Source organism: Plectropomus leopardus, chromosome 11 (assembly GCF_008729295.1).
Source record: "Plectropomus leopardus isolate mb chromosome 11, YSFRI_Pleo_2.0, whole genome shotgun sequence".
Lineage (NCBI taxonomy): Eukaryota > Metazoa > Chordata > Actinopteri > Perciformes > Serranidae > Plectropomus > Plectropomus leopardus.
In genome coordinates, this window is record NC_056473.1 from 1,397,088 (window position 1) to 1,414,968 (window position 17,881).

General features: G+C 38.9%; 1 protein-coding gene across 2 annotated transcripts in view; it reads right to left on the reverse strand.

The window, feature by feature from the left end:
* Nucleotides 1-17,881, reverse strand: part of znrf1 (zinc and ring finger 1) — a 76,763-nt gene that overhangs the window by 8,781 nt on the left and 50,101 nt on the right. Inside the window, exons 2-3 of one of the 2 annotated variants that reach the window (XM_042496876.1) lie at nt 13,117-13,212; nt 932-1,140 (exon numbers count right to left, since the gene is read on the reverse strand). In XM_042496876.1, coding sequence (XP_042352810.1) covers nt 1,103-1,140; nt 13,117-13,212 — 134 coding nt within the window. In that variant the 3' untranslated portion in view covers nt 932-1,102. Of the gene's footprint in view, nt 1-931; nt 1,141-13,116; nt 13,213-17,881 lie in introns of those variants that run through there. The other variant, XM_042496875.1, reaches the window with a different exon arrangement.

Genomic DNA, 17,881 nt, shown 5'->3' on the forward strand with positions numbered 1-17,881 from the left:
CGCTCGGTCACTTTTTTCTGTCTATTGAGCTGCTGAAATGTGTTAATTTTCCCAATGGGAGATTAATCAGTCTAATCTAACCCTGGCTGTTAACATTAATCTTCAAATACAAGCATGTTTTACTTTAAAAAAACAATATAATAATGAAACTACATACAATGTGCTCCATGTATATTGGAAATCAATGCGGTTATTGACTGCTATTTAGCGAAAATCAGAGTTTTGTCTCTCCGTACAATTTATTCGAATGGCGCACCAGACACTTTTGGGAACTATTCGAAGCCTCCATTCATCATGTGACGCCCGAGCATTTTGAATCTCCGTTGTCATTACTATGTTTATTCTAGTGCACTAATAAAAATCATCAGCTACTATGAAGATTCCATCAGGTTGCTTGGTGATGTTGCTGCTGGTGGCATCATTTAATTCCTGCAGTGCATTTTTTGAATTTTCATCAGTCCTTGTGTCCTTATGGCTCAAAACAAGGTCCAGCCATCCAGTGCAACAGCTTAATCCACAATGTGAAGATGTGCGTGGAGCAGTCTCTGATTTCCCGTTGCTTGAGCCTCAATCACATCTCATACACTTATTCTCCTGCGAGCGGACATTAGCCAGAAGAAGGCTTGGTAGAAGAACATCTCTCAGTCCAGGTTGAGTCAGCCTCACCCTAATACCGGCTCTTCTCCTTCTCTTTGTTCGGTGCTTTAGGTTTCGTTTCTCGTCTTCTTCTCTTTTCCTGACTTGTCGCTTGGCGTATGCTGTTGGTGGAGATCATCTCACGGTCTGCTGCATTGGCCCAAGATCTACACAACTTTTCCCGATGTTGATAAGTGCCTCTCCATTGTAGAAAAGTCATGCTTCAGCAGAAGGGGCCATGGTGTTGAAAAAAATAGAAAAATATAGCAAAATACAACAAGGATTTGAGGAGCTACAGGCTGCTGCATCTACATGCGCTGTCACATTTACATTTGTTTCGGTACATTTTATTGAGACGATAGTGTATTGTGTTGAATACAAACTTAAAGAAGTTAATGGAAACAACAGTAAGAGAATAGTTGCAATAAAGCCTGCACTTTATGAATATAGTGTGATGTGACTGTGACTAAATGTATGCAACCAAAGAAGCTTTGAACTCTGGCCCTGAAAGAAAGCAGATCATATGACATGTTAGTTCAGGCGTTATTTCAGTATGAGGCATAGCTCAACAGACTGCAGACTGAGACTGGCTGCTCAGTAAAGCAGAAGCAGAAAGCCCAGTGTCTAATCCACACAGAGTCTATTAACAGTCGAGCTGCTCGCAGCTTGTCACCAATTATCTGCTTGTTTTTTTGTGTGCAATCTTTGGTGCTGAACTGACATATTTTAGTACAGGTTTTACCAACTGCTTATCATTCATCTTCTCTTTGTCTGTTCACTCATTGTAGGTCATCTATTAATTTCAATTCAAAATATTCCTTGTATTATTCAGAAAGCAGGTTTGCCAGAATAAAACCACAAAAAAACATCACATTTTGTTCATACACATGAAATATGTAACAAAGATACAAAATATGAGCACATAAAGAAAACATAAAAGTTGATGGAACCTGCACATTCAGTGCAGACCAACAATGTAAGAGCGCAGACACACATTTGATCGGTCTAAACAGAGTAAACTCGTTCACAAGCCCTCTAACCTCCAACATAACAGCAAACTGCTTCCCTTATGTTTCACATATAGGTCATCGGAAACATAATAAGCCTTAAGAGTTAATAAAGAACGTGTGGGGTTATGATGATCACAGGTACCTTTCTGAGGACCTATTATAAACATACTGATCTCTGCATTACTTTCGGAGGGGAGATTAATATCACCATACAACTGATTTCTTTTAACAAAGTGATATAAACCAGCAACTGTAAAAGTTTAAATACTGTCAGTTTAAGAGGTGCGTCAGTATTCTCATCAGATTAGTTTACGTTGGCACCCATGAATAATCCTTTTGTTAGTAAAATGATCATTTATGTGCTTTTGGATGCATTTAAAACTGAAAAGGATCTACAGCGGTATAGGTCCAATTAATTTGCAATATAATTTTAGTGTTTACAGTGACGATCATCTATGTATAAGATAAGGGAATGAGAGAGAAAAGACACAACCATGAGACTTGAATATTAGAGCAATAAATACCTCTAAGTTCTGTTGGTGGGAAAAATGATAATCCATCTGATAAATTGATGATCCAAATCACATCAAATCAGTTTATTCATATGACACAAAAAATAACAAAAGTATGGAAACCCTGAGAGGCAATGAGATTTAATGTTTTCTGGTGATTACACAGAGGTGATCTGAGGACATTCTTGCTATGGAGCAGGTGTAGACCACGTTTTTTTAGGGATACTTTTTACAATTTTCAGCCACATTTGTGTCACTGTGGTATGGGGGTGTATGTGCAGATGAAATCTGTCTGCCTCCCCCTTATGCTGGCAGTGCCAGGAGCTCCGGCAGCTGACAGCACAGGGACCTTAGAGAAGTATTTCACAGATATAAAGAGGGCATAAAACTAGTCCGTCTCTGCAGTAGAAAGACGCAAATACTTTAGAAATTGGTGTGACATGACCAGAGAAAACAGAGAAAAGGTGTGCTTTTGCTTAAGAGGTGGGAAACCTACAACTACTAGAATGCACTGCATCTGGTGTGACGTGGAATGGTCTGTTTGAAATAATGGCGGCTGGCGGTCTTATATTCCAGTTATGTCAACATTTTAGGTGAGAAATATAGAAAGTGCAGTAACATGATCTTTAATTATATTTGAACAGCACTGCCTAGTTTATTGTAAAACTGTATCACAAACAACAGCTGTGAAATTAATAATATTCAGAATATAAGTAAAGCACTCAAATAAATGTGCATACATTCACACCTCAAATGACTGAATACAGTATATTATAGACAGATAGCTAGCTAGATAGATAGATAGATGGATAGAATATGGGCTGATGGGGGGGAAGACTGTGAGATGGAATAAGAAACATAAGACACATGTTCTGACTGCAAATCAGCTTAGTCCCTCAACAAACTCCCATAACCCCACTCTCCTCCTCCCTCCCTCCCTCTCTCTGTCTCCTCCTTCGACCCCATCCTTTATTCTATTGTTTACAATAGCACCACATCCCTCCATCCCTCTGTCCTCGATTACCCCCTGAAAGCTGTCAGTGTCTCTCCAGCAGAGTGCTCTGGATTAAATCGCAGGAATCTCCACATTCTGTGTGATAACAATACAGCAGCTCCAACAGCTTCACTCCTCCTCCTCCTCTATAGATATTCTGAGCAGACAAAATCCAAGCAGAAAACACAGATTAACGCAGAGACAACGCAGACTGATCAACTCCCTAAAAGTCTTCCTCTGACTATGAGTAGTGTATTAACTGTGAAGTCAACATCTAACCCAAGCTCTAATAATCAAGTGAGGAGGGTTGTCCAATCTTCTTTCCTTCATCTGTGAAGTGTTTAAAACATGAGGCATTCCAGGTTCTGAGCCTGTCCTCATCACAGTTGTGCCTCAGCCAGACTGTGCACATCCACTGCAGTCACCACACAATGCAGCTGCATGCTAACTGGATCAAATCGGAGCACACCACCACTGTTGTAGCTAACCTCCACAGACTGCCTGTGAACTCGGTCATTTATGAAGCCTTTCATAATCTTAAAGCAACATTAATGGGCTTTTCACTCCTTATGTGCCAGCATCTGACCTGATAGCCAGTTTGCTGAAGCTGAAACTAGGTCACTGCAGTAGAACACTAGCACAGCACAGAAGATTTCTACTATCACAGTTTCAAGGTGGACACACAATTCAGTATCTCACCAAATGTCTCTCCTTTTGATGTGAGTAATGACCAGAAAAGTGTTTTTGCAGAACATTATGATGCCACAGTTGACCTTTGTCCTCTCAGATATAAAATATCAGAACTTCATCAAAACTGAAGAAATTCACTCAAGGTGTTCTTGAAATATCCCTTTCACTAGAATGAGACAGATGCAAGGTCACTGTGACCTTGACTTTTGTCTACCAAAATCTGAGCAGTTCATCCTTGAGTCTATTCAAATGTTTTTGCCAAGTTTGAAAAAAATTCCCTCATGATGTTTATGAGATAACGCATTTAAGAATAGATAGATGTAAGGTCACATTGACCTTGACCTTTAACCAATCAGTAAGTCCAAGTGAAATTTGCACAAAATTTGAAAAAAAATTCCTCAAGGTGTTCTTGAGATATTGGGTTCACAAGAATAAGACAGACAAGGTCACCATGAACTTTGACCTATGGCCACCAAAATCTACTCATTTATCTTTGTGTCCTTGGGTTTTTCATGATTAAACAGAGAAATAAAACTGTACACTTTTTGAATTCAACTTTCTGTTGGTCACGGAAGACTGACAAGACTTAATAACATTCTCATCATGACACACACTTCAAAATTGGTCAAAATAAATATTTAATTCACCAAGTTAGATGTAAAAAAAAACATGCTGTTATTCCCTGCAGTCTCCCTCTGCCTGCTGGCCACCAGCTGTTTACAGTTCTGTAACTTATTCCTCCACCATGAGGTGCAGTGTCTTTCAGCTCAGCTGCCTGTTCCACCAGTAGAGACCAGAGACTAACCTCATAGATAGAGGAGAGCTTGTATTTGTGACAGTATTGAAAAACATACCTTTGGGGTATCTAAATAACCTGGTATACTGTAGCACCTTGATACCGCCTAAGTCTATTACATATATCAACATTTGTAAAGTGACATAGTATAAGTGCTGATATGTGATAAGGAGGTGGAGGAGATGAAAGGTGTGTCACTTGGGCAAGATGACTGCCAAGCTGCAGACCACTGATTGAGACCATAAAAACCAATGAAACTGGTTGTTTTTTAGCAAGTCATTGCTGCATTTCCAGCAGCCTTTTAGTCACAAAACATGGGTGTTTTTTAGCCAGTCCTCACTGTGTTTGCATGAGGGACAGAGACACAAAAAGTGGTTGTATTTTGCTGAGACATCACTGAGTTTCCTGCTGTGAAAGAGCCACAAAAAGCAGATAATTTAAGAAAAAACATGATCTTTTTCTAAACATAACCACATTGTTTGTTTATAAACATAACCACACATTAGCCATAGTGTCATGAAACATAAAGAAATTCAAAGTTTTAACGTATCCACTACATAGTAATGCACAAATAAGTAAAATACCTGTGGTCTGCAGAAACGTACAATTCCAACATGCCAACATTTTGGCGATTATTTTGCAAATTGTGTAGTGTCCATTAAATAAACACTACAACCTGCAAACAATCCCACAATGCAATGCAGATGTTAAAAATAGAGTCACGCAAATCTGTACCTGCTTATGAATGAAAAATAAAATAATTATTATTACTCAGTATCTGAAATCTTAGTTAACTACTGAGTGTGTTATACAGAGAACAGTGGCTGAGGAAGTGCTTTCTGACACATCTGTTTACTTTTGGGGGACTGAAAGAATATATTTTTTTATCATAAGGGGGTGTTAAAATGTGTCCAATCCAGTGGTAGATCAATAAATAAATGAATGCATATATAAGACACGAATTTGGAGAAATGTGATGGGAATGTGTAAAACTCCTCCGATGTGCTCTCAGGCCATCAGCCTCTCAATCATCAGCTCTCTCCTCACCTGCCCCTGTTTCCCTCTTGACTTTCAGCTGTCTCTCCTGCTTGCTGGCTCGCAAACAGACTGTTGGCATCCAACACCTTCACATCAATTATGAGTTCGAGGAGTCTTTCTTTGCTCCTCTGAATCACAGCACTCAGTTCCCTCTTTCTTGTCTCTTTCTGTGTCCTCTGGTAACCTGAGCTGCAGGAGGCAAACTGCATGTCTCTTTACCTGTCTCACTCACTCACTCACTCACTCACTCACGCACACAAACATACACAAACACACACATGGCCTTGCTTTCTGGATCTCCATACCATCCTGCCATCCTGACTTCCATGTGTGCATGTAGCCCCCTCTCCCTCTCTGTGTGAGGGGCTATATTTAGTGGAAGGCATTAAAATATCATCATGCAAAGTCGAAGCCCAGAAAAGATCCAGTGGTCAGCTCACATGGACATGTGGACTATGATACCTACAACCCCTCGGCACAGAGCAGCAGGCACAGGCACACACACACACACACACACACACACACAAATAACACATTCAGTTTTTGTGTTATTTGTTTTGGTACATTTATGTTTATACAATAAGTAAATCTGCAATTTATAAGTTTGTGCTCATTCAGAGCAGAGAAAATGAGACATTTAGCATCACAGCTGTGAAGTTATTTTACCCGGCTGTTGTTAGTGTCAGGAGAGTCTCACAGCACCTTTAACATTACTGAATGTGTTGTTTTAAGGTTTAACAACACCACACCTAAAGGATAAAACAAGTAAAACCTTATGGATTTCAACTTCACTGTAATCTCTTCCATCCATCTGCAAGGCTTTCATCATAATAATGTATTTATAATAATTAATAATAATTACTTATACATTAAAAAAAGGTTCTTCCTATAATACTATGGAGAGTAAGAGCATCCACATAAAGAATCAGTTTGAGAACAGATGGAGCAGAAAAGTTCACACACTAGTTTATCTGATGCTGGGTTTTCAAAACACCAGCTTCATATCTGCAGACTGCTGGCTAGCCAGGTACATGGTAGGGACCATGTACAAGATCATAGACTTTACTAATACCCTGATGGCAGACCAGAATTGGCACCTTTTCATTCCAATGTAGTTGCTCACCTTGAAAGTTTTTTTCCTCTTATGTGCACTTGAGGCTGGCTCCAAAACAGTGCGGAAACTGCTGTAAAAAAATAAACATTTTTACAGCCTGGTACAAAAAACTGTTCTGGTCTCTAGAGCGAATTTCAACATTCATGACAACTGTACAGTGTCACACCCTGTCCTGATGGTTAGTTTTTGTCTCTATTCCCCAGTGTTTCAAGTCTTGTGTTTCCTGTTTTATTTTGATACTCACATGTTGTCTTGTTTCAGGTCACTTCACTTTCTACCCTCCTGTGTTTCTTGCCTGTGTGATTACCTGCCCCGCCCTAATGTGCTGTGTCTCGTTGTCCTATAGTATTTAGTCTCTGTATTCTCCTCTGTTCCTTGTCAATTTTTGGCCAGTTTCAAATTTTTGGCCTGCCTTTTGCCTTGTGGACTTCATGTTTTTGCCTGGGTGGACAGATCTTCTGTGTACTGACCCTTAGAATTTGTTGTCTCATTCTCGTCTACACAATATCTCAAGAGGGCCTGAGGGAGTTTTCGCAAATTTAACACGTCCACTTGGACTCAAGAATGAACTGATTGGAATGAGTCTAATAGGATATTATAATGAAGTTCTTACATTTCATATCCAAGAGGTCAAAGGTCAGCTGTGACATCATTATGTTTTGAAAAAACTATTTTCTGGCCATTACTCGATGTCATAGGTCATGAACAGAAGAAGAGACATTTGGTCAGATACAGAACTGGTGGATCTAATATCTTTTGCTGCTGGGGGGAGATTATGTATGAAGCATCCATGTTTTCACAGACATGGATGTAAACTATAAGTGCAACTTAACTGGTATGCAGAGGCACATAACCCTGTGGCAGTATTTCTAGTTTTGACTGAAAATGTTCACAATATAGATATTTTACATGTTGAGCAAAAACAAATATTGAAATTATTCAAAAGAATTCAATATATCACAAAAACAAGTAAGGATATTAAAATCTGTCCTGCATGCAACTGCATTAAGAAGGAAACTCATACAAACAAAATAAAGTTAAATCATGTTAATGGGAGACCCATCTCATGCAGTTTTAAGTATTTGCAGCTAATAATTACAAATTGAAGAAACTGTTTTTTGACTAGACTCCTACAAAATGAGTGTGCTCCTGTAATAGTCTGATTATATGCCAGAATCTATTATGCAGTAAATATGTGTAACGACCTTGTTCAGAGATGTGCTGATATGCAACAGTCACTGGGCCCAGGTGATTGACAATAGACCCCTGAGCATGCTGGGAAACAAGATAAGCTGCAGCTAGGCCCGTTTTGTGGGTCTCAAAAAACCCAAGAATGAGAAAGAGGGAGAGGGGTTGGGGGGAGACAGAGAGAAATTACAGAGAGATTACACTGCAGGATCAGAGGCTGACAGACAGACAGAGTCACAGAGGAGAGAGGGACAGAGGGAGAACGAGAGAGAGTAATTTGCTGGAAATAAAGAGTGACAGGACGACAGAGCTGTAGAAAAAAAGAGAGGAATTATGGGAGTCTTTCTCCTTTTACCCTCTCTCCTCACATCCGTTATCAGCCATCAGGGTACTCCATCACTCTGGATCCCATCTTCCTCAAGACAGTTCCACTCTCCTCTCTGTGTCTCTGTCACTCAATCTCTGTGCCCTCACAGGCTGAATTCAGCTGCAGGCTTCAGTCTTACATTCACTTATACTGCACTGGCCTTGTGGGCCTTGTTCACTGCTATTTGTGGAACTGTAAAATGACTTCTCTAACAACTTTACATGTTTTAGCCTGTGTGGTTACATTATTATGAGAGACATGGCATCACTGCACTTTCCCTACTGCACACACACACACACACACACACACACACACACAAAGTCTTCTAAAAGGTGACCTTCAGGCTCCAGATCAAATGTACATGTGCACAGTTTTGAGTCAAATAAGTGACTGTCAATCCACGAGTTATCCGGAGCAATACACAGTCATGTGAGTGTGTGTGTGTGGGTGTTTGTGAGTGTGTGTGTGTGCGCAGGGCAGTTATGTTTGTTAACATAACAAAAAAAACATGAGTTACACATGAGTCTTCCATGATCAAGAGAAATTTAAATTTAAAAGGTGCACAAGTATATTTCTCTGTTTAATAAGGAATTATTATTATTGCATATTTATTAGCTTGAAAAGCAGAAATGAAGCAGCGCATTCGCTGTCAGGGTTGGAGGGTGGTGGTTGTTAGCGCCACAAGCACACTTATACCGTCATATACCGCACAGCCCGGTGATATTTCAGAAAGGTATGAAGTATGAAATATTACATACCACCCAAGCGTCTGCAGCTGTATCACTTTCCAGCCAGCAGAAAGATGTTGGACTCTTGCATTGCACAGATGTTCAATTTTGGTTAGAATTAGAATTGGTTTGGCAATATTTAAAATTTTTCATGAATTTCATGTCATGTGGACGTCAACATTATGATGTGGAGAAGTTGGATTTTGTTCTCCATACCTTATGAATAAATGTTGTTCTTGTAAGTCAGGACATTGGCATGAGATGTTTGGTAGATGTTGGATTTTGGTAACACGAATTAAAACCAACAAAATGTCAACCTCATCTGTTGTCATTATTCTACGCCAAGTTGATGACCTGACCCCACAACCTCAGTTCAACCATATATCAAAATCTGGCAGTGTTGGTGGCCAGCTGGGTTACTGTTTGTGTTCTTATGTAGGTTTCTTTCTTCCATTCAAAAATAGATCAAGGTCTCTCTATGGACACTGAATAACAATAAAAATGACAGCCCATTCTCATTCAGAACTTATCAAACAGTGAAAATACTATTGGTAAAGCATACATTTAAACTTTTTTTTATTAGTTTGGCCTTTTTTAAGTAACTAAAATATATTTGTTGCTGACCCCTCCCTATAGTAGTAAACTGCTTAGCTTACATGTCAAATTCAGCCTGCTTCTCCAAACTGGGGGTATGATGACTGTCCTCAACTTTTTATATTACACTGACTAGTACTCCATATAAGTACCCCATACAACCCTGCTTCAAAAATCTCTTTAAAGAACACACCATAGATTTCATAGACTGTTTCTTTCCCCCAAAACATGAAATGCACTAAGGAGTAAAAGACTATTGGTTGCAAAATTGAATAAGTCAACGTGTGGCTGAAAAACAGGAACACAGGGAGAGGCAGAGTGGAGAGGCAGTGAGGTATAAGCTAACAGAGGAACACACAGCAGCTGGACACAAATGATCAATACAGAAAAAATTAAGACCCTGACATTTCTGGCCCCAACAGCCCTACACCGACACATTCTTATCCTAAGTTGTCACATGTTGCTGCTTTGTCGGTGGACTTCCACGTCTACAGATACGCTGCAGGTATCCTCCTGTGTCTGCTCTTTATGTTCCAGGGTGCCGCTACAGATGTCAACAAAAGCACATGGTGGGATTAAGCCACAAGAGCACATGGTTATGTTTATGCAACAAAAGCGCATGGCAACCAAAGCTGGCACAACATCAACAAATGCACATGCTAAGGATCAGGCAACAAGGGTAGGGACAGTTAGGCTTAAGCAAAAAGGGCACATGTTAAGGTATAGGAAAAAAAAACATTATGATGGAAAGCAAACACCAGATCCCAAGTGAAAGTCTAGGGTATGTTGGACCCTTTCACTGCCCCTCCCACCTGCCCTATGCAGACCTTCATGCTCCTTATGCTATGTCATTACAAGTAGCGTTTCAACCTGTTGCCCTACAGCAGGGTATCATGCGGACGCTACAGCTTCCGTCCAGCTGTGTTATCATCTTATAGCACCTGTCTGTGTATTGTGCTGCGGGAGGCACCAGCATGTCATTACACCAAAATCAGCCATGTTCTCAGCTGACACTGCCCCATGGCGAATCATACAGCTGTGCAAGGTGGCTTTTGGAGTTGGGATCTAATGCTGAAATCACTGCAAACTGTCTGTATTTGATCACTTCGGAATGAGAAGGGGCTGCCTAAAGTGCTATACACCACAGCTTTCTCTACATCATGTGGAAACCCAGAAAGGCCGTGCTGAGTATTCATTTTCAGGTTATTGATATTCAGCTATTTATATGACCACACAAATCGCCCAGTTTAAATATGCTAGTTTATATTCACAAATTATGTGCATATGCAAGCATGTAAAATGCAAATAAACTGACTTTTGTAATCATTTGCTTTGTATAGTGAACTTTGCTGCAGTGTTGGGAAGACACCTGAAAGGCTCCTTGTACTGTTCATAAATTTAAATCTGCTGTTGCTTCATTCTTATGTTTGTCATTCTCATCCTCCCAACCTGAAAACTAGCAGCTGAGCACATCATGTTGATTGTGTCTGTTTGCACTTATTGCTGAGGTTCCTGTTAAATAAGCAGATTCAATTTTTTAGGTGGTATTCAGCCATGCCAGACATTTTATTTGCTCCTACACATCAATACTTCAGAACTTGTCCTTTGTTGCCAGATGATGATTCTGTGTGTTGTATTAAAGAGAAGAGGCCATCACCCTGTTTCCAGGCTAGTTTTCCAGCAGCCCCACAGCCTCTAGAGACAAGACTTGAATTCAGAGACAAGACTTGAATCCAGTCACTTTTAGTTGACACTGACACATTAATCATCAGTATAGTGCTGCCTTTGGCAAATAATTGCTTCTGAAGCCAGACAGTACATTTTAAACACCTAAGGCACCAGACTCTACTGACAGAAACATTTTACTTGCTTTTTAAAGATAAAGTCACAAAGTCTGCAACACTGTTTTCAACGCCCACTGAAATCTGTTTGGACTTTGAGGGGAGGGGTCAAGCAGATCCTCTGGGATGACGTGTGCTTGATTTACAAAATGAATGACAAATCAGGAGCAACACTTTTAGACTCATCATGCGGCACAAAATCGTTTTATCTCAATAATCTTGTTTTGAAAACTAATGGAAGCCAAAATCTTTATTAAAAAAAAACTTGCCCAGCCCAAATACTTTTAAAATTGGTGCTCAATGACCAGAAAAACAAAAACCTGAAAAAGATGCTTTTGCTCAAGAGGTAGAAAACCTACAACTACCAGAATTCATTGCACTAGATCAATAAACACACATAGTGGTGGGTGACAGAATGTGAACTTGTCCATTTAACACAATGCTTGCCAACTGGTAACAAACAATTTCATATCCCAGTTAAATGGTGAGCTAAAACATGTTTCTGAAACATTTTAGGCAAGAAACATGTAACTCAGTAACAGGACCTTGGTTTATATTTGATCAGCCTTCCTCAGTTTTACTGTTTGATCTCAGTTTTTTTCGCCACTGTTTACACTGTGCAGGAAGTAGTATGAGCTAAACAGAGTGTTAAAATATGTATCTGAAAACATTTTAAGAGAGAAATAGAAAATGCATTAGCATAATATTGATTATTTTCAGTCAGCACTGCAAAGTTTGACCAAAGTTTAACACAGTTCATTTAAACGACTCAAATTGTCATGATAGAGTTGGTTGAAAAATCTGCAAAATATTCTTTAAATGTCCTACTATTTTTAGAAAGTTGATGAAAGCATGGATGTTGTCCAGTTTATTATCTAATGCCTGCACAAAATGTTTCCAGCATGTATGGGTTTACCATACATCAGGCTGCTGATGTATGGTACTTTTAATTTGCCAGAACGTGTCATTAAGACAAATGGAAGTTTAGACGGTTTGCATAAAATAAACTAGTTTCAGCTCATACACTGGACTAACTTGGTATTTAATGCACCTCTGTCAGTTCATGAGTCCTGTACTTAACACTGTGCTGTGTTGGCCTATGGACAATCGGAACTGAGGTTCAAAGAAACACAGATTTCAAGGCCTCAGATGGGAGCAGGAACGCATGTAAAACTACAGTGATTTTATGTTGCAGTAAGGATGGATAGGGGATACCATTAGGGGTCTGAGCAGCCTTGCTTTAGTTGGTATCAAGAGTGCATGACTGAATATGTCAGCTTGTGTAAACTAATTCTATGAATTTTTATGATTTTCCTCATTTTCTCTCATTCATATTCATCATTTCTTAGGACTAGCTCGACAACAGGCATCGGTCTGTAGACCCACCCACCTCGTCATGCATATTTATCAGTACAGCAGCAGTGTCAGGAGACCTGACACAACACCAATGAATATGAAAAACGTAAAGTACCAAAGTAAAAACCAGGGCAGTTATCAGTTCATTACTTCCTGGCACATCACTGAGCCAAACCTTTCCTATGCACCGCATCAAGCCTCCTGTCATATACAGAAAAGCTACATGCAGAAAGAGACAAAGACCATCCTTACCATTGTAGGAGAGGCGAGGCTTGCTTAGACACATGATGAAGTGAACCTCCATTTCATTGGACGCCACAGACTTGGAGCAGACAGGACACTTGAATCCTAGGATAAACAGCAGACAACAGATGAGTGAAAAAATCAAATATATACCTCTGAAATACAGCTTCAGCTTTCACTCAGCTTCATTGTGATCTGTACTTATACAGCACATTTAAAGCAGCTGATGGCCTATAACATCGTAACATTAGCTATTTTGAGAAAGAGGGTTAGGGGCATTCTTTGGACGTCCTTTCATGAAATGAAAATACTTCAGATTTAAATGATGTTACACATTTATCCTCTGAGGTAATAATCTAAGTGCAGTGATGCTCAACATACGGCCGGCAAGCCAAATCCAGTGATTCACACTGGAAATAATTTTTGTACTTTTAGTATACACAAGGTGCCAGATTGCATAAAACAGTATCAAAATAGAGCTTTTTTATTAAAACAAGTGGTGCCAGTTGAGGATCCCCCACACCCCCGACAGAGGTCCCAGCTAAGCCTCCAGTGTCTTAAAACCCTAAAAACATCCTAGAATCCTAGAAATGTCCTTTAGTGAAATGTGTCCTAAAATCCTAGAAATGTACTAAAATCCTAAGAACATCCTAAAGTCCAACAAATGTTCTAAATTCCTAGAAACATTCTAAAATTCATACGTTCTGAAATTTCGAGAAATGTCCTAAAATCCTCGAAATGTCCTTAAATCCTAAAAATGTCCTTAAGTCCAAAAAAGTCCTTAAATCATAGAAATGCCCTTTAATAGTAGATATGTCCTGAAATCCTAGATACATCCTAAGATCCTAGAAACATCCAAAATCTGAGAAATGTCCTAAAATTCTAGAAATGTCCTAAAACTCTAAGAACCTCAAATAATTCAAGTGTGCTCAAGCCCTAAGAATTTCGTAAAATCTCACAAATGTCCTAAAAGCCTAGAAACATCCTTAAATCTTAGAAATGTCCAAAAATCCTGGAAACCTCATAAAGTTTCTAATGTGCTGAAGTCCTAACATGTCCTGAATTCCTAAAAAATAGACATAAATCCTCGAAACCTCCTAAAATCCTAGAAACATGTATGGGGCTGCTGTGACTGGCCCCTGGTCTCCTGTTACTTTACTTCGCAAAGGTGGCCCCCAAGCAAAGCACATTGAATATCCCTGCTATAACATCATTAAAAAGTCTATTCCAAGAGAGCATTTTTAGATGTATTTTCATAAAATATTTTTCAGATTGAAACAATATCACACATTTATCTTCTAAGGTGATGATCTTAAGTTTTGGAACCCTTATGATAAGTCACCCTTCAACAGAGCACTTAAGTGTGGCTGTTTTTCTTTGGACCCCCTGGATCCCATCTAATGACAAACCATGACAAACTGTGGATGCTGTGATAGACAGCACAGAGCAGCCTGGATCAAACACTCCCCTGTGAGTCTCCAAAATCATCCTCATGTCAAATGTTGATATACACAGCTATTGCATGCTAGAGATGTTTTACATTTCTTTAGTGTGACTTTAAAAATAGGTCTGGTTCCTGACAGATAAAACCCCAAACTACAAGGTACAAAGTACAAGGTAGATTTATTTCTCATTTTTCTTTAATGTTGTTTAAGAAGAAATTAAATGAAATGAAATAATGATAAAAATCCAAACTAAACCAAAACTCTAAAAAAAAAAAAAAACACTCAAATGTGGACTGAAGCATTAAATCATTTTCCATGATTGTGAAAAAGCTTGACCCAGTGAGGATCCAGCTACAGCACTTTGTACAAACATTAAGTGAAGCAGGATTTGAGATAAACACAGCCAACAGAGCATAGTCAAATTTACAAATTTACACAAGGTACCACTCTGCATGGAACTCATTACCCCTTAGTGTGTTGGTGTTTGCATTTATCTTTTTACTCTGTGAGGTTGCACAGTGCAATCTGCATGTTCATCTATGCAGGAGTTAACCTTCAAATAGCCTGTAAAGTTGACAAAAAGCTGTTATGTTTTGGTGTAAACAAGTTCAGATTTTCACATTGATATCGAGTCATAGTGTTTTCAAAACACTGGAGATGCAACGTCTTAGTTATGGTTGTCAAACTATTAGTATTTGTCATGGTATTGTTAAAATGTGCTGAAAATGTTGAAAAGGTACCGGTACATACACTGAAATCATTTTTTATAAAGCTTTATATTTAAAACCACAAATATCAGTATTTTTGTTTGCATAATCATTAAAATATTAACATTACCAATACCTTATGTAAACACAAGGTACAGTATACTCAACTAGTTTCATGTGTGTTTGTGGCTGTAACACAGCATATGCATTATACATACACACATACAACCACCAGGTCCAGGACCAAGATACCTACTAACAGCTACAGTTGTTAACTTTTATGAAAATAACTTTGTGTCATATTTGCAGAGATCTCTATATTCAGAATGAAGTTCATGAGACAGTCTTTGAAAAAATTCATGTCCCTCCTCTTCCTACTGCCTCTGATGACATTCACTAAGTCTCTAACGCAGCAGTAAATCATATCAATAATTGTTTGTGAACTTCGGTCAAACTGTCAAACTTGGCAGCGCTGATCAAGTATGAATCAAGACTCTGTTACCATGTTGCTTATTTCTAACCTAAAACATTTTCAGAAACATATTCTAGTGGACTGTTTAGCTGTAACATGAAAAATTTGGTCCGGATGGTGTTTCCAATATGGTGGTCAGGTCATGTTCTCATGTTACAGATAAACAGTACACTAAAATGTTTCTGAAAACATCAGAAAAGCTAATGCAGTAACAGAATCTTGATTCATATTTGATCAGCGTTGCCTAGTTTGACAGTTTGACCACAGTTCACAGAGAGAATGACATGACAGACAGCTGCGTTAGAGACTCGTCAGCTCTGATTGGGTGTTGTTGTTTACATCCAGTGATCCCATTCGAAGTGCTAAAGCAAGAGAGCAGACAGAGGAGTGTAATTTGTTTGAAGATTATCTGTTTCATTTAGGTCTGTGTGTATACAGTGACAGTTTCAGCAGAAAAAGTATTTCTTATAAAAGTTACCAACTGCAGCTTTAAGCCAACTAAGACTACTGAAGTCTCATATTAGCTTAGGTTGAACCTAAGGGCATGTTTGTAGTATATAAAGCCAACACAAAGACACAAGTGAAACCTTTTTAAGAGAGACTGTCCTTCCAAGAAGAAAGAGATCATCAGTCATTTCAGCAAGTGCCCAAAAGCAACATCAGTTTACATACAAGTGACAAAAAAGTAATAACGACTGGAGCAATGGAATATATGATGTATTATATATATATATATATATATATATAGAGAGAGAGAGAGAGAGAGAGATATTATTATACATCCACAAAGTGCGTGTTGACAGCATGTCGACAAAAACATCAGACTTTATAACATTTCTCTCCCATATCCAACAGCATTTATTTAACAATCAGCAATCACCCATGGGAAACATGGGAAGACAGTAAGGAGCAACAAAAGAAGAAATTACTGAAAAATTAGCAAAGAAAGAAATAATCAAAGAAATGGCAAAACAACAACAACAACAACAATAATAATAATAATAATAATAATAATAATAATAATAATAATAATAATAATAATAATAATAATTCAAAAAGGCAAATTACCAGGAAAAGTGCCTCAAAAATTTTAATAACGGATGACGGATTAAATAAGTGAATGAATGCTAAAGCATTCTTTATTTTTTCTATGAATTACATGTTCTGTACAAACGATATAACAAGATTTTTTTCATTCTTTGCTTTTACAGTTGGTCTTATTGAAGGTTGATGAGTATACTGCCACCTGTTAAGAGTTCAGAAGATGAAATATCATCTATACATATAGACTTTTTCAAAATACCCAATTAGAATTTGACACATTGAGTGATACCAATGAGTGAAAATTATGGCCTGGGCCCATGGACTAAATGACTTCTGTCGTAGTTTCCTTGACAACAGGTGTCAACAGGACAACATTTTACCATGACACACAGTAACACACACATAGAGACAGACAGAGAGAGAGAGAGAGATGGGGGGGACTCATGAGTTAAAACAATACCAGCTGTCACAAAAAACTTTAATCTCAAATGTATGGAGAAACATTAGTCTGACATTGTGTTAGGTTACACACAGACAGAGAAATTCACCATACACAGAACCCCCTCCACATGGCACCTGACCCGCTTTTCCCTTGGCTGCTATTTTCAGACGCTCCACAGAGAGGAGCAGAAAGAGATGGAGGAAATTAGTGCAAACGAGGTGCAGAAGGAAGGTGAGAGAGTTCAGGTATTTGAAGAGAAATGAAGGGTTATGATGTGTGGTCCATTAGAACTCGAGCTGTGCAGGGAGGTGTGCGTGTGTGTGTGTGTGTGTGTGTGTGTGTGTGTGTGCACATGCACACATTTTCCTCAGACTCAGCCAAGCACCACAGATCCTTGAGGACTTTTAATATTCAAGGTCAGATAGGGACAAAAATAAATCATAGGACTGGATCATAAATTAATTATGGTGGTGCCTATGTGAGAGAGTGGATGTGGCTATGTGTGTTGTGAGAGAGTGGGTGTGGCTGTGTTTGTGTTGTGAGAAAGTGGATGTGGCTGTGTGTGTGTGTGTTGTGAGAAAGTAGATGTGGCTGTGTGTGTGTGCTGTAAGAGAGTGGGTGTGGCTGTGTGTGTTGTGAGTGTGTGGATGAGGCTGTGTGTTTT